We start from the raw sequence: 23,521 nt of genomic DNA, 5'->3' as shown, positions 1-23,521 counted from the left end.
ATTGAGCTTGGCACCTGGTCTTCAATTGCGACTGAAGGCTGCGCTGGCACACCGAATGCTGTGTTGTATGTAGATGTCTGCACTTGTTGAAAGTAGTATTTGTCCCTAATGAGTTTGTGAAAAATCCAGTAAGTGGCTGCCCTTGAAAGCATAGTTATCTTATCTACTCTTTTAGAAAGACTTTGGACCAGTTTTGGTATGAAAGTCCTACACAATGAGCAATGCATGAATAGTAATCTTTAGTTGAAATTTTCCCTCAGCTTTTCCATCAGAAAGTCTAACAAGCTTCATGAAAAATCTAACTGCAAATGTGACAATCTTGTCTTTGGCCTGATTTATTTATTTTATTTACAGGTGATTCTTCCAATACAGTAGCCGTGACTGAAGGTGGCACAGCAAACCAAATGTATAAATCCTTAGTCAAACTGCAGTCAACTGTTGGTTGTAAGACATAAAAATATTTCAGCTGCCATATTGCTTATCATTGAACAGTTCAAGAGATTGAACTGTTCAAGAGATTGGAGTTCAAGAGATTGGAGTTCAAGAGATTGGAGTTCAAGAGATTGGAGTGCAAACTGAAAGCGGCATCTTTAACTGAAGTTCCTCGACCAGACTTATTACTGATTTCTAGGTAGGTCAGTTTATTTATTTCCCCAGTAATAGACCAAGAAAGCAGACAACCTTATATTACATAAATGGCTAGGAGTTCAATGTTATTCAAGTTGGAATTAAATATATCCGTATATCATATTTAGTTGCGAACATGGTTAACTCTTGCAGCTGATTTTTACTACAGTAATATTTAGATTTCAAAAACCTACCATTTTCTTTCATTAACCAAGAGATAAGTAGTTGCCATTTCCAATAAATAGTTCAGTGATGCGAGTTCCAGTCCTGCTCAATAATAAGTCAGTCAAGAATCTCACACTCAGGTCAAACACAAAATTACTATCTGAATGAGCACACATCATAATGGGTCCTAGCTGATAACCATGCAGCAAAGGACTCTCCTGTAGCTCAATAAATTACCACCCAATGTTTGCTAATCTATACAAGACAACGGTCCTACTGGTTTGTGCCGAATTAGCTTAACTCAGCCAGGGCAGTTGTAGAGATGCTATAATGGTACTGGGAGGGGAAAAGACATTTCCTGACCAACATGAAATGGTTACGGGTTTGGAGAGTGCAAAGACATAATTGGAGCCTGGTAGCAATGATCAGGGTCTTTTCTACTCAGTTTTGTCCATATTTCCACGATCACAGCTTGCTTATGGAGTTGCTGCCTTTGATACAAATTACTCCCTTTTGGAACAGGAGGCAGTAGGATGCACCACCATCAGGTGCATTTTTCATGGTTTTCAAGAATCAGTCACAAAATTCAGAGACTCACTGGGAATTTTTATTACACAGAATGAGAAAATTAAAACATTTTTGAACAAAGTCATTCATAAATAACAAAACTTTGCAACTAATCAACTTTCATAGATATGCCATTATATTTACTGTTGAACACTGTGCAGATGTGTATATACAGAACTCAAATGTTTAAATATCCCTGATGACTGCATTAAATTAAAGCTACTATTTACATTGTTTTTGAACATAGGTCACAGTAATCTAACACAATTACTTGAAACAGTACAAGAGTTCTTAGTGTATATCCGTACTGTGACTGGGTTTATAATCGAATTAAGATAAATTTTCAACAGATTACTCCATAGATATTCACAGAGAGGAAACCTTTGAGTTTGGCTTGTAGCAGAAAAACTACACGCAAATGAAACAGATGCCATACGCTCACTGGGTCAGTCTCCACCACTGAAACGAAGGACCAAGGAGGATCAGCATCTGGCAGTCATCTATAGTGCATCAGTCTTATTCTGATGAAAACTTGCATTTCGGTCACACCTCACATAAAACGACTGGGAAATCCACATGGATTCGCGGATGGTCCAGTTTAACCATCCCCTGTAAATACAACATAGATCAGCCAACTAGGGAGGTATAATAGAGTATCCAACTTGTGCATTTGTGGATTAACACACTATCAATTCTATTATATTTAATATTGTACCAATCAGTTTGCAATTTTAAATTAAAATTATAAATTGCTCCACTCACTGCCATCTGTCACCATGTATATACATGGCACAAAACAGCCAGATCTGAAAGAGCTATCCAATTGAGACAAAGAGTTGGTGCAGGAACAATGGGCCAAATTACTTCCTTCTGTGCTGTACAAATTGTCTCAGCCCATGTTCAGAAACATTTGTATGGACAATACATGCTGGCATTCCCAGCAATACCTACATCTTGTGAATGAATTTTAAAAATACACTACTCAGTAGTTTGAGCAATTCACATGCATGAATGAATGAAACTTTACAGATATTCTTGGAGGCAGTACTAATGTCTCAGGTTGGTGGTGCGAGAGAACGGAACCATGAGGGGCTGTACCAGAGCTGGACCAACCAAGAAAACTGTTTCTGCACTGCACCTGGTGTACTTTAATTGCTACCGTGAACAGAGGAAGTGAAACACGCTTCAGATGTTGAGACATGCTTCCTTTTAAGATTGGACAATCTAGATCTTTCCACATTAACTGAAAGTGAAAATGTTGGTAAAAAGAAATACCTTCACTAGAAGAATGCAGTGTCAAAGTCATTGACTTTCTTTTTCAATAATTCAAAATATCCATTAAAAAAAAGTTGCGACTGGATCTCAACCCAAATTAATCTCTTTCAGAAACTGGTGAATTTCTAGTATTAAGTTTTGAATGCAGCCCAACCACTGGTTTTTACCAAATTAGATTGGAAATGGTGGTGTTACAAGATGTTGATCAGTGGCTTCCGGTTGCGGCTATGCGGAGCTAAGTCACACATTCGGCAGCTCCCGCAAAAAACTGACTTCTGGGCTCATTTCAGGGCCCCCCAACGGCATTTTTTCAACGTTTCCCGCTGTGGGAAGGAGAGTACAATAGTTCCCCGACAGTATATGGCTTTTACCAGGAGCGGGGCGACTAAAAAAAGTGGTGGTGGACCCGAAGAAGGCGCGAGGGAAGAACAAAATGGCAGCGGGCGGGGACCAGGCAGCGTGGATGCAGTGGGCGCAGGAGCAACAGGAGGTTATCCAGCCGTGCTTCAGGGAGATTAAAGCGGACCTGCTTGAGCCGATGAAGGCTTCTATTGATAAGCTGCTGGAGACACAGACGGCCCAAGGGGTGGCGATCCGCGAGGCCCAACAAAAAATCTCCAACAACGAGGACGAGATCTTAGGCCTAGCGGTAAAGGTGGAGGCGCACGAGATGCTCCACAAGAAATGGCTGCAGCGGTTCGAGGAGATGGAGAGTCGGTCGAGGCGGAAGAACTTGCGGATTCTGGGCCTCCCGGAGGGGCCGGACGTGGGGGCCTATGTGGTCACCATGTTGAACTCGCTGATGGGAGCGGGGTCCTTCCAGGGGCCCCTGGAGCTGGAAGGGGCCCATAGAGTGTTGGCGAGGAGGCCCAAGGCTAACGAGCCTCCGCAGGCGGTGCTGGTGCGGTTTCATCGGTTCGCTGATCGGGAGTGTGCGCTCAGGTGGGCCAAGAAGGAGAGGAGCAGCAGGTGGGAGAATGTGGAGGTTCGAATATACCAGAACTGGAGTGCGGAGGTGGCGAAGGAGGGCCGGGTACAATCGAGCGAAGGCGGTGCTGCACAGGAAGGGGGTGAAGTTTGGCATGTTGCAGCCGGCACGACTGTGGGTCACCTACAAGGACCGGCACCATTATTTTGAGTCTCCGGAGGAGAAGTGGGCGTTTGTTCAGGCCGAGAAGTTGGACACAGATTGAGGGTCAGGATGGGCGTTTGGCTATTGCGGTTGATATGTTACTTTTTGAGGAGGGGTCCTTTGCTTTTGTTTTTTCTTTCTGGTTCGGTGAGGGTGGTTAGGCTGGGCGTGGGTGCGTGGCTGGCCGAGGAGGGGTTATGGCTAGTCGGCGGGGGAACGGGGCGGGTAGCCCCCTGATCCGGCTGATAACATGGAATGCAAGGGGACTGAACGGGCAGGTCAAGCGGGCCTGCGTGTTCGCGCACCTGAAGGGACCGAAGGCGGATGTGGTCATGTTCCAGGAGACACACCTGAAGGTGGCAGACCAGGTAATATTGAGGAAAGGGTGGGTAGGTCAGGTGTTTCATTCAGGGCTGGATGCCAAAAATCAAGGGGTGGTGATCTTGGTGGGAAAGAAGGTGTCGTTCGAGGCGTCGAGCATTGTGGCAGACAAAGGCGGTAGGTATGTAATGCTAAGTGGTAAGCTGCAGGGAGAGAGGGTGGTACTGGTCAATGTGTATGCCCCGAACTGGGACGATGCAGGTTTTATGCGGCACACGTTGGGTCGGATCCCAGACTTGGAAGTGGGGGGCCTGATAATGGGGGAGACTTTAACACTGTGTTGGATGCGGCACTGGATCGCTCCAGGTCTAAGACGGGTAGGAAGCCGGCGGCGGTTAAGGTGCTGAGGGGGTTTATGGACCAGATGGGAGGGGTGGACCCTTGGGAGGTTTGCAAGTCCGGGGGCTAGGGAATGTTTATTCTTCTCATGTCCATAAGGCTTATTCCCGGATCGACTTTTTTATTCTGAGCAGAGCACTGATAGCGAGAGTAGAGGATACAGAGTACTCGGCGATTGCCATTTCGGATCACGCCCCGCATTGGCTGGACTTAGAGCTGGGGAAGGAGAGGGACCAGCGCCCGTTGTGGCGCTTGGAGGTGGGGCTGTTGGCGGACGAGGTGGTGAGTGAGCGGGTCCGAGGAAGCATAGAGAGGTACCTGGAGGCCAACGATAACGAGGGAGGTCAGAGTGGGGATAGTATGGGAGGCGCTGAAGGCAGTGGTTAGGGGAGAGCTGGTCTCCATTAGGGCCCAGAGAAGGAGCGGAGGGAGCAGAGGGAGAGCGAGAGGCTGGTGGGGGAGATGGTGAGGGTAGACAGGAGGTATGCGGAGGTGCCAGAGGAAGGACTGTTGAGGAAGAGGCGCAGTCTCCAGGCCGAATTCGACCTGGTGACCACCAGGAAGGCAGAGGTGCAGTGGAGGAAGGCCCAGGGGGCGATTTAGGAGTGTGGGGAAAAGGCAAGCCGGATGCTGGCGTATCAGCTTCGGAAGCGGGACGCAGCTAGGGAGATCGGGGGAGTTAAAGACAGGGGAGGGAGTATGGTGCGGAGTGGGGTTGGCATCAATGGGGTCTTCAGGGACTTTTATGAGGAATTGTATCGGTCCGAGCCCTCACTGGAGGAGGAAGGGATGGGCCGCTTTCTGGACCAATTGAGGTTTCCGAAGGTGGAGGGGGGAACTGGTGGCGGGATTGGGGGCCCCCGATTGGGCTGGAGGAGCTGACCAAAGGGATAGAGAGCATGCAGGCGGGGAAGGCACCGGGGCCAAACGGTTTCCCGGTTGAATTCTATAAATAATATATGGACCGTTGGGCCCATTGCCAGTTAGGACCTTCAATGAGGCAAGGGGGGGGGGGGGCTTTGCCCCCCGACGATGTCCCGGGCACTGATCTCCTTGATCCTGAAGCAGGACAAGGATCCCCTGCAGTGTGGGCCGATTTCATTGCTAAACGTAGATGCTAAGGTGCTGGCGAAGGTCTTAGCCACGAGGATTGAGGATTGTGTACCGCAGGTCAGCCACGAAGACCAGACGGGGTGCGTGAAGGGTCGGCAGTTGAACGCGAATGTGCGGAGGCTTCTGAACATTATCATAATGCCGGCGAGGCGGAGATAGCGGTGGCGATGGACGCGGAGAAAGCCTTCGATAGGGTAGAGCGGGGGTACCTGTGGGAGGTGCTGAAGAGGTTTGGGTTTGGGGAGGGGTTTGTCAGGTGGGTTAGGTTGTTGTATGAGGTCCCGATGGAGAGTGTGGCCACGAACAGGAGGAGGTCTGAGTACTTTTGGTTGCACCGAGGGACGAGGCAGGGGTGTCCCCTGTCCCCCCTGCTCTTCGCACTGGCGATTGAACCCCTGGCTATGGAACTGAGGGAGTCGAGGAACTGGAGGGGGTTGGTGCGGGGTGGGGAGGAGCTAGGGTGTCGCTCTATGCGGATGACTTGCTGCTGTATGTGGCGGACCCGGTGGGGGGAATGCCGGAGGTAGTGAGGATCCTCAGGGAATTCGGAAAAGATCAAACCAGGTGGTAGGGGCGAGTGATGAGCGGACAACGCGCGTGGAGATGACAGACAAACGGGGTCGGACCCCATCAGCTCAGTGGTCGATGGACCAGTTGGTGAGCTTCTTAAATGAGAATTTCTCCCAACAGCGGAAGGAGAGTGCTGAGGACCTGGCCTGGGCAGTGGACTCGATCAAGGCGGTGGTTGACCGCGTGGAGACAGGACTGGCAACCCAGGGATAGGTGATCCAGAGGTTGGAGGAGCAGGCGGGGGAGCAGATGAACAGTCCACCTCGATGGCAGCAGAGATTGGGATGCTGCGTGATCAGCAGAAAAGACTGCTGGAGAAAGTGGAGGACCTGGAAAATCGTTCTCGGAGGCAGAGCATTCGAATCGTGGGTCTGCCAGAGGGAATCGAAGGATCGGATGCGGGTGCATTTGTGGGGAAGATGTTGGAGAAGCTGCTTGGAGAAGGTGCGTTTGATCGACTGTAGGAGGTGAATAGGGCCCACTTACATTGGTTGCTGGACAAGGAACGTATTATGAGCTGGGCCAGGCAGACGAGGCGATGTACTTGGGAAGATGTTGAGATCCGGGTGTACCAGGACCTGTGAGCAGAGCTTGCGAGGGGGGGGGGGGGGGGGGGGGGGGGGGGGGGCATGGGCGGGGGCAGCCAGGCTAGCTGGACGGGCTATTCACGGAAGCAAGTGGAGGGTGAGCTAAAGACCGATTTGGATGTTGAGTTTGTTAGTCGGGTGCTGGGGAAGATCCTGGACCTGGATTCACATCGACTGATTATGGGGGGGCGATTTCAACACGGTCCTGGATCCAAGGCTGGATCGGTCGATTTCCAGGTATGGGATGGTATCAGCTATGGCAAAGGAGCTGAGGTGGTGAATGTGGCCCGGGGGGGGAGAGAGAGGAGGAGTGATCCGTGGAGATTTGTGAGGTCAAGGAGCAAGGGGTTTTCATTCTACTCTCATGTGCACAAGGTGCATTCCCGGATAGACTTTTTTGTGTTGGACGGAATGCTGCTGGCTGAGGTGGTAGATGCTGAATATTTAACAATTGCGGTGTCAGACCAAACCCCACACTGGGTAGACCTGCAAGTTAACAAAGGAAAGGCCCAGCGCCCACAGTGGAGGTTAGATGTGGGGCTGTTAGTGGAGGAGATGTGCGAGCGGGTGAGGGAGGCCATTCGGGGATATATAAAGATCAATGACACAGGTGAGGTTTCGGCTGGGGTGGTGTGGGAGGCACTGAAGGCGGTTATGGGGGGGGGGGGGAGAACTCATCCCAATTCGGGCCCATAAGGAGAAGGCTGAACAGGTGCAGTTAGACAGGCTGGTAAGTGAAATTTTACAGGTGGACAGAGATATGCGGAGTCTCCGGACGACGGGCTCCTGAAGGAGCGTCAGAGACTGCATGCAGCTGGAATTTGGGCTCCTGTCCACAGGTAAGGCGGAGGGACAGCTAAGGAGGATAAAGGAGGCTGTCTATGAATATGGGGGAAAAAGCCAGCAGGATGCTGATGCACCAGCTAAGGAAACAGGAGGCGGAGAGAGAGATTGGGAAAGTAAGAGATACGGGGGCGGAAGGTGGCCTTGGATCCGGCGGGGGTGAATCATGTGTTTCAGGACTTTTACAGTGTATTGTATAAATCAGAACGTGGGGGGAGGGGGGTGGGGGGGCTAGAGTTTCCGATGATAGATGGGGGCTGGTGGAGGGTTTGGGAGCCCCAATTGGTGGGGAGGGTACAGACTGTGAAGATGACAGTCCTCCCGTGATTGCCGTTTGTGTTTCACTATCTCTCAATCTTCATCCCAAGGCATATTTTAAAGAAGGTGAATGAAGCGATCTCGGGTTTTATATGGGCCGAGAAAGTCCCGAGGGTGAAGTTAATAAAGTTTAAACTTAATAAAGTTTCTTCGAGTAGGGGCGCGGGGAGGGAGGCTTGGCCCTTCCGAACTTTATTAACTACTACTGGGCAGCCAATATTTTGATGGTTAGGAAATGGGTAGTGGGGGAGGGGTTGGTGTGGGAGCGAGCAGAGGCGACATCTTGCAAGGGCACGAGTCTGAAGGCTCTGTTAACCACACTTCTGCTGTTCTCGCTGGCTCGGTACTCCACAAGCCCAGTGGTAGTGGCAGCCCTGAGAGTGTGGGGCAATGAAGGCAGCACATGTATCTGGAGGGGGCGGTGGTGTGGTCACCGATATGTGATAACCACGGTTCGCTCCGGGGGGCTAGACAGGGGCTTTAGGAGGTGGCAGCAGGCAGGGATTAAGAGATTTGGGGATCTCTTCATTGAGGAGGGTTTCCCAAGCCTGGATGAGCTGGAGGAGTTTGAGTTACCAGGTGGGAACGGATTTCGGAATCTGAAGGTACGGGATTTTGTCCGGAAGCAAGTTCCAAGCCTTCCCTCCCCTCCCTCTAAGGGGACTACAGGATAAGGTGATGTCTAAAACAGGGGTTGGGGAGGGGAGGGTCTCGGAAATATATGAGGAACTGATGGAGTGGGAAGAGATCCCAATCAGGGAGGTGAAGCGGAATTGGGAGGACGAGTTGTGAGGGGAGTTGTAAGTCAGGCTACGGGAGAAGGCCCCAAGGAGAGTCAATGCATCCTCGTCGTGTGTCAGGCTTAGCCTGATCCAGTTCAAGGTGGTCCCCAGGGCTCATATGATTGTGGCCCAGATGAGTAGGCTTTTTGAGGAGGTGGAGGACAGGTGTGGGCAGTGTGGGGGAAGCCCGGCAAATCATGTACATATGATTTGGGCCTGTCCGAGGCAGAGGGAATTTTGGCAGGGATTCTCAGAAGTCATGTCAGAGGTCCTGGAAGGGAGGGTGACTCAGAGTCCAGAGGTGGCAATATTTGGAGTGTCGGAAGATCCGGGAGCCCAGGGCAGGGGGGAGGAGAGAGAGAAGCAAGGCCGATGTTTTGGCCTTTGCTTCCCTGGTGGCCCGGAGATGAATTTTACTGGGATGGAGGGACTCAGAGCCTCCAAAGTCAGGGTGTGGGTCAGTGACATGGCAGGGTTTATTAGGCTGGAGAAGATAAAAGTTCGCCTTAAGGGGTTCGTTACAGGGGTTTGCTCGGAGGAGGCAGCCGTTCATCGACTTCTTTAAGGAAAACTGACGGTCAGCAAGGGGGGGGGGGGGAAAAAAGAGAGAAAGGAGGCATGGAAATGAAGAATAAGGGCAGGGAATCTAATATATGGGTAGCTAGGAGTTAGGGCGGGGGGGGGGGGGGGGGGGGGGTGAGAGTTGGGTATGTTATTGTGGGTTTTTTGCGTGTGTTGGACCGCTCTGTTGTTTAGAATGTTAAAATTATAAATGCTTCAATAAAATATTTTCCAAAAAAAAAAAAAACCACAAGTTCGGAGTGTTCCTTCCCAGGGTTGGGGGTTGACTGGATTGTAAAGTGGTCAGTCTTAGCAGAGTGTGACTGCCATGACAGGAGAAAGCATGTAGTGTTTGATGAATGCCAGAGTTCTTTATGCTGCCACCAGCTTAATGGTAGACCGCACAGGCAATTGCCTGAAGTTCTGTTCATCGGGACAAATTTAGTGCTGCTTGGTAGAGGTCATGTGATGTCCCGCATTGCTGGGCAAAAAGGATGGTTGGAATCTCGTGGTGCGCAATTGGAGTCAGGATTCCTTTTGTTCCTGGAGACACTGGTTTTGGGTCAACTAAATGAAGCCCTCTTTTTGAAACTCGTGTGTTAGAACAGTTAATGCTTAAGCCATTAGCATCATTATTGGAGATCAAGATGCACAAAATGTTTTCTTTGTTCGAAGTTGACTGAAGAATTCTCATCTTTGGCTGGATTGGAATGGTTATGCTATGCCAGGAGTGTTGCATTCCATGTGGCAGGCTGGGGCTAGTTCCAGTCTCCAGGGTCAGCATGTGTGCAGGAAGTGTCTCCTGGAAGCTCAAGTTTCAGAGCTGGAACGGCGGCTGGAAACACTGGAGCATCCACGAGTTGGAGAGCATCATGGACAGCATGTATAGAGAGCTGGTCATGCTGCAGGCTCAGACTCCGCAGGCAGGAAGGGAATGGGTGACCACCAGACAGAGAAAGAGAGCTAGGCAGGAGTGCAGGAATCTCCTGTGTTCACTCCCCTGCAGAACAGATATACCGTTTTGGATACTGTAGAGGGGAATGGCCTCTCAGTGGAAACAGCAATAGCCAAACTCGTGGCACCATAGTTGGTTCTGCTGTAGAGAGGGGGGGGGGGTTTAAACGGTGCAATAGTTATCGCGGACTCAACTCTAAGGGGAATGGACAAGGCGTTTCTGGAGCTGCAAGCGAGACTCAAGATGCCACGTCGCCTCCCTGGTGCTAGGGTCAAAGATGTCTCAGAGCAGGTACAGGACAGTCTGGAGGGGGAGGGTGAACAGCTAGTGGTTGTGGTACAAATCGGTACAAACGACATACGCTAAAAAAAAAAAAGGGATGAGGTCCTGAAAGCAGAATCCAGGGAGCTAGGAAGGAAGTTAAGAAATCGGACCTCAAAAGGTAGTGATCGCAGGATTACTACCGGTGATACATGCTAGTCAGAGTAGAAATGACAGAATATATTGGATGAATACGTGGCTGAAGAGATGGTGTCAGGGGGAGGGTTGCAGATTCCTGGGGCATTGGGACCGATTCTGGGGGAAGTGGGACCTGCAAAACTGGGTTACACCCGGGCAGGACTGGGTTATTTGCTAGAGCAGTTTGGGGGGGGGGGGGGGGGGGGGGGGTAAAACAAATATGCCAGGGGATGGGAACCTATGCAAGGAGTCAGAGAAAGAGGGAGCAAGGATAGAAACAAAAGGTAGCAGAGTGAATAAGAAAAGTGATAGGTGGAGAAAGGGCAAAATTCAAACAGGGCAAAAGAGAAAAATATTGGGAGCAAGACAAACAATGTGAAAAAGTCAAACTTAAAGGCTCTATGTCTTCATGAACAGAGCATTTGCAATAAAGTGGATGAACTAATCGCGTAGATAGTTATAAATGGGTATGATATAATTGGGATTACGGAGACATCCGTAAAGTGACCAGGGATGGGAACTGAATGTCCCAGAGTTTTCAGTATTTAGAAACGTCAGGCATAAAAGAAAAGGTGGTGGTGTCTCACTGCTGGTTAAAGAGGAAATTAACACAATAGTGAGAAAGGATATTAGCTCTAGCAAATAGCTCCCCTAGGACATCAGACAATGTGGAGTCTGTTTAGGTAGAGTTGAGAAATACCATGGGGCAAAAAACATTAGTGGGTGTCATATATAGACCCCCAGACTGCAATGGTGATGTTGGATACAGGATACAAAACTGGTTGGCAGAGAAGAAATAAAGACATTCAAGGAACCCATGGGGCAACTGTAGCAACTGTTCATTCTGTCTGGCACAAAAGCAAAATGGGTAAGAGGGCCAATCCATGGTTTACAAAGGAAATTAAAAATTGCATCCGATCCAGGAAAAATAATAGCTGAGGATTGGGAGGAGTTTAGAATTCAGCAAAGAAGGACGAAGGGATTGATTAAGATGGGAAAGTACAGTACAAAAGTAAGATTGTAGGAAACATAAAGACGAACACTGAGTTTCTATAGATAGGTGAAGAGAAAGAGATTGTTAAAGAGAAATGTAGGCCCCTTACAGACAGAAACAGGGGAATGCATAATAAGGGACAAAGAAATGGCTGAGTAATTGAATACATACTTTGGTTCCGTCTTCACAAACAAGGACACAAATCAAGACACCAGAAATGCTGGAGATTAAAAGATTTAGTGAGAGGGAAGAACTCAGGGAGATCAACATTAGTAGAGAAATGGTGCTGGGAAAATTGATGGGATTGAAGGCGATTAAATCTCCAGGGCCTGAGAATCTGCATCCCAGAGTGCTTAAGGAGGTGGCTCTGTAAATAGTGGATGCATTAGTGGTCATCTTCCGGGATTCTATAGACTCTGGAACAGTCCTGCATATTGGAGGGTAGCTCATGTCACTCCAATATTCAAAAATGGAGGTATAGAGAGAAAGCAGGGAATTATAGACCAGTAGGCCTAACATCGGTAGTGGGGTAAATTCTTGAATCCATCAAGGACTTTATAGTGGATCATTTAGAAAGCAGTGGCAGGATCAGTCAGAGTCAGCATGGATTTATGAAGGGGAAGTCATGCTTGACAAATCTGTTGGAATTCTTTGAAGATGTAACCAGTACAGTTCACAAGGGGGAGCCAGTCGATGTGGTATATTTGGACTTTCAAAAGGCATTTGATAAAGTCCCGCATAAGAGATTATTGTGCAAAATTGAAGCACATGGGATTGGGTGAAGTGTATTGAGGAGGATACAAAACTGGTTGGCAGAGAGGAAATAAAGAGTAGGAATTAATGGATCCTTTTCAAATTGGCAGGCAGTAACTAGTGGTGTGCCACAGGGATCAGTGGGACCCCAGCTATTCACAATATATTTTAATGATTTGGATGAGGGAACAGAATATAACATCTCAGTTTGCAGATGATACCAAAGTTGGGTGGGAGGGTGAACTGTGACGAGGATGCAGGGATCCTACAGCATGATCCGGACAGGTTGGGCGAGTGGGCAAATCAATGGCAGATGCAGTACAATTTGGATAAATGTGAGGTCATTCACTTTGGAAGCAAAAAACAGGAAGGCAGATTACTAACTGAATGGTTGTAAATTGGAAGAGGGGAGTGTGCAGCGGGACCTGGATGTCCTTGTGCACCAGTCGCTGAAGGCAAGGATGCAGGTGCAGCAGGCGGTAAAGAAGGCTAATGGCATGTTGGCCTTCATTGAGAGAGGTTTCGAGTACAGAAGAAGGGATGTGTTGCTGCAATTATACAGGGCCTTGGTGAGGCCACACCTAGAATAGTGTACACAGTTTTGGTCTCCTTTTCTGAGGAAGGATGTTCTTGCTCTTGAGAGAGTGCAGCAGGTTTACCAGACTGATTCCAGGGATGGCGGGACTGTCATGAGGAAAGATTGACTTGGTTAGGATTGTTCTTGCTGGAGTTGAGAAGAATCAGGGGGGATCTCATAGAGACGTATAAAATTCTAACAGGACTAGACAGGGTTGATGCAGGGAAGATGTTCCCAATGATGGGTGTGTCCAGAACCAGGTGTCACAGTCTGAGGAGTCAGGGTAAACCATTTCGGACAGGGCTGAGGAAACATTTTTTTTTTTTTTCATAGAATTTACAGTGCAGAAGGAGGCCATTCGGCCCATCGAGTCTGCACCGGCTCTTGGAAAGAGCAAGGTCAACACCTCCACCCTATCCCCATAACCCAGTAACCTCACCCAACACTAAGGGCAATTTTGGACACTAAGGGCAATTTATCCTGGCCAATCCCCCTAACCTGCACATCTTTGGACTGTGGGAGGAAACCGGAGCACCCGGAGGAAACCCACGCACACACAGGGAGGATGTGCAGACTCCGCACAGACAGTGACCCAAGCCGGAATCGAACCTGGGACCCTGGAGCTGTGAAGCAATTGTGCTATCCACAATGCTACCGTGCTGCCCGTTTCTTCAATCAAGGAGTGGTGAGCCTGTGGAATTCATTACCACAGGAAGTTGTTGATGCTAAAACATTGAATATATTCAAGAGGCGGCTAGATACAGTACTTGGAGAGAATGGGATCAAAGGCTTTGGGAGAAAGCATGATTAGGCTATTGAGTTGGATGATCAGCCATGATCGTGATAAATGACAGAGCAGGCACGAAGGCCTAAAAGGCCTCCTGCTCCTATCTTCTGTGTATCTATGTTTGCAACATGAGCCGCTGCTACTTTGAAACTGCTGGATGCCAGCATGCGATCAGTTGCAGACATCTCGTCAGCTCAGCAATTGTCCATTTTGAAAAGTACTAAATAAATAAATAAAGTAGTCCAGTTGACGAAGATACATTTTGTTTCACATCTTGACTGCCACACCATAAATTTATAACATGTGCCAGTTTGATTCATCTTTTTCACTTTCAGTGAGAGCTGTTCATTGTCCTGGCATCGACTCACTCTGGACATAAACCATCTGTTTTGCCTTTTGTTCCATGAATCAATGTACCTCTTCAACTCTTTATCCATACCAAACCTTCACTCTTGTTCTTTGTGATTTCTTCAGTGTGATTTGGATAAGCTGAGCGAGTGGGCAAATTGCATGGCAGGTGCAGTGTAATGTGGATAAATGTGGGGTTATCCTTCTCCACTTTGGTAGCAAAAACAGGAAGGCAAACTATCTGATTGGCTATAAATGGAGAGTGGAATGTACAACAAAGGCTGGGCCTCCCTGTACACCTGTGGCTGAAGGCAAACATGTGGGAGCAGTGGGCAGTAAAGGCAGAAAATGGTATGTTGGCCTTCCTGGCGAGGCGGTTCAAATACAGGCGCAGGGCTGTCTTACTGCATGACCTTGGTGGGACCACACCTGGAATATTATGTGCAGTTTTGGTCTTATCTAAAGAAACATGTTCTTGTGATAGAGGGAGTGTAGAGAAGGTTTACCGGATTGATTGCTGGGATGCTGGGACTGACGTACGAGGAGAGATTGAGTCGGTTAGCTGGGGGTGTCCAGAACCAGGCGTCACAGTCCAAGGATGCAGGCGTACAACTGATTTCTACCTCCCATCTGTTCTGAAGAATTACATTTTGGCTCAAGACACTGCTTCATTTCTACAGATGCTCTCAGACCTAAGTATTTCTAGCACCTTGCTTTTATTTCAGATTTCCAACACTAGGACCAGAGTTACCACTAACCGCCAAGTCTGGTTTTCACAGAATCCCCACAATGCAGGAGGCCGCCATTAGGCACATCGAGTCAGCACCAAACCTCTGAAAGAGTACCCTACCTCGGCCCACACCTCAGCCCTAACACCAGCTATGGGCAAGGCTCATCGCTGACCCCAGTGTCCGCAGCTCTCATTTATGCCTCCAAGCAGTGCACTGCTGGCATACCCTGCTACCTCGCCCTTATTTCAGCTCATCTCTTGATTAGGATTGGAGTTTTACCGGTTCTCCTCTACCCTAAGAAAACAAAAGGTTTTGCAAATTGCAGAGCCCATCCGCCCCCACTCTCTCTCACCTGAGGTATTAAATTTTTATGAATTCTTTTCAGTTTTGCCTTTTTCCTTCCATTCTTTGTGACAAATGTCTCTTCATAGAATTCATGAGCCAAATCGCCATCTTCATCATAGTACATCGAGCTGCAAGGGCAAAAAAAAATCTTAGCTAAGCTGTGAACAATAATGTAGTCTCTCCGAAGTGAAATGCAACTACATGTTATTAAAATAAAATTTTGCTTAATTGCTGAAAATTCAAAATTCTTCACCTATACTCACAATGATCCCCTTTTAGATTCAAAATTGTTGGGTCTACTGTTTTTGTATCTTTGCATCCAAGAATTCTTAAGAGTTGTGTAGCACACATATATATTATGAAAATAGAAAATTCCTCTCCAGGTTGAGTAAGAGTACAATTGGAGAAAAAAAGTATTAAGACATCCTGATCTGGCTTTAAGTTTTAGTGACTACTTTCTAGTACTGTCAATATATCAGTGTGAGTTGAGTATCTAAGCTAATTGAAGTCCTGATCCCACAGGATTATTACCAACTCCTAAAGGCTTTCAGAGACATCAAGCCAAATATAAAAGAAAGGTGATGTGTTTACTGGGCTGCGACTTCCAAAATAGATCTTTGTAACCAGATCATTCATGCATTCATATCGTACAGGTTGGTTTATTGACCACTTCTCTGTGCAGAAGGTTCAGACAGGTGGTTATAAAATCTAAAATACACTTGCAACTTCAAGACTACAATATCACACTTTCTAAATTGCACTAAATCCCGATGACAACTGTTTGGAATTTATTTTCATTTTACAATTAAAAACGGCTACAATGGACTGTGTGTAGATGGGATACAAAGCTACATTTAACATTAAGCAGAACATCCCAGGTTAGAGACCTAGCCTTCATTGAGTTAGCTGATCTCTGCTGGAGAATTTATTATTGCCTTCAAAGTCCCTGGTCTTGGGGGGGAGGAAGAGAGAGAGAGAGAGAGAGAGAGAGAGAGAGAGAGAGAAAGGAGGGGCCAGAAAAAAAGGGGAAAAAAATTAAGCCAGATTTCAGCACAACTGCTATCCAGTTATTTATACTGGCTGAATATACAGGGACACCAGATGAGACTTGCCCACTAAAATTTAGTCTCAACTATACAAGTTTAATCAAGCCTAACTCACTTACCACCACCCACCCACCTTCTTTCCTGGTCGTTCAGACAAGAAAACTTCAAAATAAAGTATTAACTGTCACCCTATTCAACACACCTGTTGTAGTTCTACTTTCCTGTGAAAAAGAAAACATCACTCATTCTCTCAAATATGCCAGCTGCATTATATAAAAACAAAGCACTGGCAGTAGGATAACCAACATTCTGTACCATGAAAAAGCATGTTGTTGTTTGATGCTCATGATTCCCCATGACAATTTAGCAATCTTAGTGAAGTCACATGGGCCAAGGGTTATCAAGTACAGCTGCGCACAGGGGAGGAGAAGGAGGTAGGAAGGTGATTAAAATTTGCTAACCGCAATAAGGTTTAAACACGCAATGAAAATTACAATCCTCAAAAATGCATTAAATTCATATGGGAAAAGTTTCTAAATGATTAGACCTCATTAGTGATGTTACTATCAGATTCAGAAGCAAGCACCCAGATGTGCAAACTGTTGCCTGCCTGAGGTTCAATCCTTGCTCCATGCAAATTTAGTTTGTCCGCAATATCGAAAAGGGGCACAACTGACCTCGTGCCAAATGACACGAGAGACTACAAGAGGACAGATAGTTTAAGATTGAGTTCAAAAAGAATATAATGTGGTAAAATGTGAAATTGTCCATTTTGGCAGCAAGGGTAAAAAGCAACACATTATATAAATAGTTAAGAGGTTGCAGAGCTGAGATGCATGGGATCTTGGTGACCTTGTGCATGAATCACACAAGGCTAGTATGCAGGTATAGCAAGTAATTAGCAAACCTAATAGAATGTTATTGTTTACTCCAAGTGGAATTGAAAGTAGGTGGTCATGCTTCAGTCATACAGGACACTGATGAAACCACATCTGGAGTACAGTATTGGCCATCCTATTTAAGGAAGGATGTACACGCATTAGCAGTTCAGAGAAGGTTTACTCAATTAATGCAAGCAATGGGCCGATTGTCTTTGGAGTTAAGAGCAAGAGGTGACTTGATTGAAACCTTTAAGATACTGAGGGATCTTGACAGGGTGGGTATGGAGGGGCTGTTTCCTCTTGTGGGAATTCAAGAACCCAGGTCAGTGTTTAAAAATTAGGGAACGCTCATTTAAAACAGACAAGAATTCTCTGAGAGGGTGGTGAGTCTTTGGAACTCCCTTCCTCAAAAGGCAGCGAAGCAGAGTCTTTGAATGTTTTTAAGGCAGAGAAAGATGGATTTTTGACAAGCAAGGCGGTTGAAAGGTTGTCAGGGGTATTAAGAAGGCTGCAGTAAGATCAGTTTGATCTTAACGAATGGTGGAGGTGAGGGGTCAAATGGCCTACTCCTGCTCCCAATTCATATTAGGTTGTGCCTAACTAATTTAGTGGAATTTTTGAGGACGTTACCAGTGCGGTAGATAACGGGGAGCCAATGGATGTGGTATACCTGAATTTACAGAAAGCTTTTGACAAGATGCCACACAAAAGGTTGCTGCATACGATAAAGATGCATGGCGTTAAGGGTAAAGTAGTAGCATGGATAGAGGATTGGTTAATTAATAGAAAGCAAAGAGTGGGGATTAATGGGTGTTTCTCTGGTTGGCAATCAGTAGCTAGTGGTGTCCCACAGGGATCAGTGTTGGGCCCACAATTGTTCACGATTTACAAAGATGATTTGGAGTTGGGGATCAAGTGCAATGTGTCCAAGTTTGCAGATGACACTAAGATGAGTGGTAAAGCAAAAAGTGCAGAGGATACCAGAAGTCTGCAGAGGGATTTGAATAGGTTAAGTGAATGGGCTAGGGTCTGGCAGATGGAATACAATGTTGACAAATGTGAGGTTATCCATTTTGGTAGGAATAACAGAAAAAGGGATTATTATTTAAATGATAAAATATTAAAACATACTGCTGTGCAGAGACCTGGGTGTGCTAGTGCACGAGTCGCAAAAAGTTGGTTTACAGGTGCAACAGATGATTAAGACGACAAATGGAATTTTGTCCTTCATTGCTAGAGGGATGGAGTTTAAGGCTAGGGAGGTTATGCTGCAATTGTGTATGGTGTTAGTGAGGCTACACCTGGACTAGTGTGTTCAGTTTTGGTCTCCTTACCTGAGAAAGGACGTACTGGTGCTGGAGGGTGTGCAGAGGAGATTCACTAGGTTAATCCCAGAGCTGAAGGGGTTGGACTACGAGGAGAGGTTGAGTAGCCTGGGACTGTACTCGTTGGAATTTAGAAGGATACGGGGGGGATCTTATAGAAACATATAAAATTATGAAGGGGATAGATATGGGGAGGTTGTTTCCACTGGCGGGGGAAAGCAGAACTAGGGGGCATAGCCTCAAAATAAGTGGAAGTAGATTTAGGACTGAGCGGAGGAGGAACTTCTTCACCCAAAGGGTTGTGAATCTGTGGAATTCCTTGCTCAGTGAAGCAGTTGAGGCTCCTTTATTAAATGTTTTTAAGATAAAGATAGATAGTTTTTTGAAGAATAAAGGGATTATGGGTTATGGTGTTCGGGCCGGAAAGTGGAGCTGAGTCCACAAAAGATCAGCCATGATCTCATTGAATGGCGGAGCAGGCTCGAGGGGCCAGATGGCCTACTCCTGCTCCTAGTTCTTATGTTCTTATATGTTCATATGTCACCTGGGCTCCCTTTCTGATCTCAGCCTTGAAAATGGGCTGATCCGGTGTATGAACAGAATCATGTGCAAGCATGACACCTTCTTGGTCCACAGGTAAGGAACAGCCACTTTGCTGAAGACAGTAGAGTCATACTTCAAAGGGTCACCATGCTTAGGAGAGAAATATAAAAACATTGACTATTTTTAACCAAAGTTTGAGGATAATATGAAAAATCCAATAGTTAGACCTGACATTAACATTAGTTACGAGACTGAAACTTCAAAGTTCCGGATGTTTGTGCCAAAATACAAGGGTTAATTGACATTAATGCACACCCCAGAGGAGCTCCACTGAATAATTGGGAATGTGCACAGTAACTTTCACCTAGAATCAGGTCAAGCATCTCAGCTCCATCACATGTCTCAACCTTGTTTCAGTTGTAGTACCACTATTGAAGTTTAACTGTTACAGAAACAAGCCCCACTGCAGAAACATGGTAATATAGCTGGCCAACAGTTCAGTACAGTACTTGGGGAATGCTGTATTGTCAGAAGTGCCATTTCTTGACAAATAATGAATTGATGAAAAGTTTATTTGCATCCTTTATTCTCAAATGTACATGTGTGTGCTGATGCCCCATTTCACAATAACCTGGCACCTTCTGAAGTACTTGCCAGCAATTTCCACAGATATTGAACAATTTACTCTTACCACTATTCTGCCATTTACCGTCATTGGTGTGACTGCTCTGAACCAAGTCCCTCAAGAAACATTTTTGTACAGCTAAGTACTTTTGCAGCTTCAAACAACAAAACCATAAAGCCATTAAGTGAAGCTCACATGTTTTGGGTGAAATGTCATCAGTTTGGGCAAAAGATCCCATTGCACTAGTGAAACAGTAGCTGCAATAATAAATAAGGCCATCTCAGCAAACATTTTAAAATAAAAATATCAATTCAATGGAACACATGGCTTGCTCTCTGTCCCCTTGAACTAACTTGATGCTGAGGGATTTCCCCAGGTTTTTCACAGAAGCTATGCACCTCTAGAGTGTCAAGTCAGAAAAGATGGTGCACGGCATAGCAATGTCCAACTGAAAGGACAAATGCAGTCTTTTGTTGCCCTTTCAGAGATGAAATATATAATCACCTTTTGTATTAAACAAGATTAAACAACAGCAATTAACCTGCACAAGATGTCCTGCACTATGAAGCCTAAAAACTGACAAGCTTTTTCAAAACTATCATATAAAAGAAATCTGCACTAAAATGCAGTTAAACAAATATAAACTTGCAGACACAGGAATTACACAAACAAGTTTTACAGTTGCCACAAGATAATGGGCTGTTTCTACCGACGGCCTCAATTAATTAAAACACGGCACCAGAAATGCTCAGTGGGTCTGGCAGTATCTGTGGAGAGAAGAGTTGAATGTGACTTCTTCAGAAATGAATGCTGCCAGACCTCCAGAGTATTTCCAGCACCCACAGTATTTTGCTTTTACCTCAATTATTACCCTGAGACCAAGCAGAAACATGAAACAGGCAAGAGAAATGTAAAACTCAAGCCTGGAAAAAAGCTCAAGAGATTGGAAATAGTCCCTCCCAGTGCCGAATGCCAGCAACTCGTTCATCAAGGAAGATTGGCATCCCGAGAACCGCTCAGGCTCCACCTTTGCCTTGAAAAGTGGAGGTCAGGTTTTCCTTTGGAAGACACTGGACATGCTGTAGCCATCAAACCTATGTCAATATCACCTATTCTCAAAAATAGCATAAGAGAGATCAGACTTGGGTGTAGAGCCACCTGCAGGTCAGGAGCACAGCTGACCCTGGAAGACAATCAGGTAGCAACAGCCACATAAGAAATGGATCCATATCTGCAGAGGAAACCCAAGGTAGGGTAGAGCTCTAGGGTCAATAGAGAAACAACCCTAAGCAGCATTAGACAAAATAGCAAAAAACCCCAGGCAGCAGAAGCTTCCGACTAAGTGAGCCAAAAAACCCTTGCCCATTACTGTACGTGAGAATTACTTTGTCCTACAAGTTAAAGCACCTAGATAGATGCTGACCCTTGCATAAAACATAATACTGCATCATACTGGAATCACATCAAATCAGGGTAGGTAGGTAAAAATACTCAGGGTAAAGTGGACTGCTATTCTAGGAGGGACTCTTCTGTACAAAGACTTTTGGGTCGCATCAGAAATGAAAGGGTCAACAGATTAGATACCACCCAAAAGGGCAGCACAGTAGCACAAGTGGATCGCACTGTGGCTTCACAGCACCAGGGTCCCAGGTTCGATTCCCCATTGGGTCACTGTCTGTTCTCCCAGTGTCTGCGTGGGTTTCCTCCGGTTTCCTCCCACAGTCCAAAGACGTGCAAGTTAGGTGGATTGGACATGATAAATTGCCCTTAGGAGACCAAAAAGGTTAGGAGGGGCTACTGGGTTACAGGGATAGGGTGGAAGTGAGGGCTTAAGTGGGTCAGTGCATACTCGATGGGCTGAATGGCCTCCTTCTGCACTGTATGCTCTATGAAAGGAGATGGGGCTCAGAATCATCCTGTCCACACTGGCAGTCAATCACACCTCATCCAATTTCCTCAATCAGCATTGCCCCTTATTCCTTCCCATTCATTCCTTTTTAAAAGGAATTTAGAGTGCCCAATTCATTTTTTTTCCAATTAAGGGGCAATTTAGCGTGGCCAATCCACCTATCCTGCACATCTTTGGGTTGTGGGGGCGAAACGCACACAAACACAGGGAGAAAGTGCAAACTTCACACGGACAGTGACCCAGAGCCAGGATCGAACCTGGGACCTCGGCGCCGTGAGGCAGCAGTGCTACTCACTGTGCCACCGTGCTGCCCTCCCCATTCATTCTTAAGACACTTGCACTCCTCCCTTCCCAAATTTCACCTTCTTGACCCACACCCTGCTTGCTCTCTCCAGCACTCCCACTCCTGACACTCCCCTACCGGTGTCAGCCCCAACTCCCCGGACCCACCTGCTCCCTGCCCAACTCCCCTTCCCTCCCGGTGGCCTCCCTCCCCACCTTGCCCAGCTCCTTCCCCTCCAGCTCCCCGGTCTCTTACCTCCTGCGGCTGAAGACGAAAGGAGTGGCCCCCAGCCGGCTGCTCCTGTAGCGGGCCAGGCTCTGCTCGCTGTCGCCGTTGGCCGAGTCGCTGACGGTGCCCGATCCGAAGGGCCAAAAGGTGCGGCCTTTCGAGCTGCTGCCGCCCATTATCAGCCGGAGACCATCTCCGAGCGGCGGGGCTCGGGGGACAGCAGCCCTGCTGGTTGGTGGGAGGGATGAATAACTAGGCTGAGAGCCGGGGCGCTCTCCCCTCGGGTAGGCCTGAAGCCTGGGGCTCGCGACACCTCAACCGTTAGATGCTATTACGAGGACCCCTCCCACCCTGCAGCCGGAGTCTGTCTGTCTGTCCGTCCAGCTGCCTGATTAGAACCACTTCCGCTTGGGCGGGCTAACGGATATGACGTTCAGGCTGCAGGTCAGGTGATGAAGTGTGACTGTTGGTTTATTTACTTTTCTCTTCGAATCCCATTGTACAGAAAAAGTAGTGTAAATAATACATAGAAATACACGTGTGAATAATTTACAAACCATTTCAGGCCCAACCCGAACATTGCTATTGAGCTTTTTGTCAAGTAGAACACGGTTCCCTGTTGAACAGATCCCTTTACCTTGGGGAAGGTGAGCACCAAACCTCTGATCTGACACCTCCCCCTCTGGACCATTCTCAGTCTCACACCACTTCTGCACATCAAGTTGTCGTTTCCCTCTTTGAAAAAGAGTCATGCAGACTCAAAATGTTCTCTCCACATTTGATTTGATTTATTGTCACATGTACAAGGGTACAGTGAAAAATATTGTTCTGCACACAGTCCAGACAGGTCATACCACACATGAAAAAACATAGGACATACATAAATACACAATGTAAATACATAGGCACAGGCATTGGATGAGTATACGGAGTGTAGTACTACTCAGTAGAGAAGATGTGTGAAGAGATCAGTTCAGCTCAAAAGAGGGTCATTTAGGAGTCTGGTAACAGGGAAGAAGCTGTTTTTGAACCTGTTAGTGCATGTTCTCAAACTTCTGTATCTCCTGCCCTTTGGAAGAAGTTGGAAGAGAGAATAATCGGGGTGGGAATGGTCTTTGATTATGCTGCCCACTTTCCCAAGGCAGCGGGAGGTGTAGACAGAGTCAATGGATGGGAGTCAGGTTTGCATGATGGACTGGGACATGTTTACGACTCTGTCATTTCTTATGGTTATGGGCCAAGCTGTTGCCATACCAGGCTCTAATGCAGCCGGATAGGATGTTTTCTATGGTGAACCTGTAAAAATTGGTAAGAGTCAATGTGGACATGCCGAATGTCCTTAGTTTCCTGAGGAAGTATCGGCGCTGTTGTGCTTTCTTGGGCGTAGTGTCAATGTGGGTGCACCAAGACAGATTGTTGGTGATGTGCACACCTAGGAATTTGAAGCTGTCAACCATCTCCACCTCGGCACC

At 47.0% G+C, this 23,521-nt stretch overlaps 1 protein-coding gene across 1 annotated transcript; it reads right to left on the bottom strand.

Annotated features, from left to right (window-relative positions):
• Nucleotides 1-1,377: 1,377 nt before the first annotated feature.
• Nucleotides 1,378-22,444, bottom strand: LOC140388278 (tumor suppressor candidate 2-like). Its single transcript, XM_072472157.1, has 3 exons — nucleotides 22,077-22,444; nucleotides 15,217-15,337; nucleotides 1,378-1,968 (listed from the first exon to the last, which is right to left on the bottom strand). The coding sequence occupies exons 1-3, from the start codon at nucleotides 22,223-22,225 to the stop codon at nucleotides 1,903-1,905; spliced, it is 336 nt and encodes a 111-aa protein (XP_072328258.1). The 5' UTR covers nucleotides 22,226-22,444; the 3' UTR covers nucleotides 1,378-1,902.
• Nucleotides 22,445-23,521: the final 1,077 nt, after the last annotated feature.

Source organism: Scyliorhinus torazame, chromosome 13, assembly GCF_047496885.1.
Source record: "Scyliorhinus torazame isolate Kashiwa2021f chromosome 13, sScyTor2.1, whole genome shotgun sequence".
Lineage (NCBI taxonomy): Eukaryota > Metazoa > Chordata > Chondrichthyes > Carcharhiniformes > Scyliorhinidae > Scyliorhinus > Scyliorhinus torazame.
Note: the sequence above shows the minus strand (reverse complement) of the source record. Positions and strands in the feature narration are given on the sequence as shown.

What these genes read in the sequence shown, in the direction of transcription:
- LOC140388278 (XM_072472157.1), bottom strand. Translation starts at nt 22,225, where the DNA reads ATGGGCGGCAGCAGCTCGAAAGGCCGCACCTTTTGGCCCTTCGGATCG. An exon ending in TTCGTCTTCAGCCGCAGGAG is followed by an intron (nt 15,338 to 22,076) that starts GTAAGAGACCGG and finishes TTGCCCTTGCAG; the next exon opens with CTCGATGTACTATGATGAAG. An exon ending in ATAAAAATTTAATACCTCAG is followed by an intron (nt 1,969 to 15,216) that starts GTGAGAGAGAGT and finishes TTGTATTTACAG; the next exon opens with GGGATGGTTAAACTGGACCA.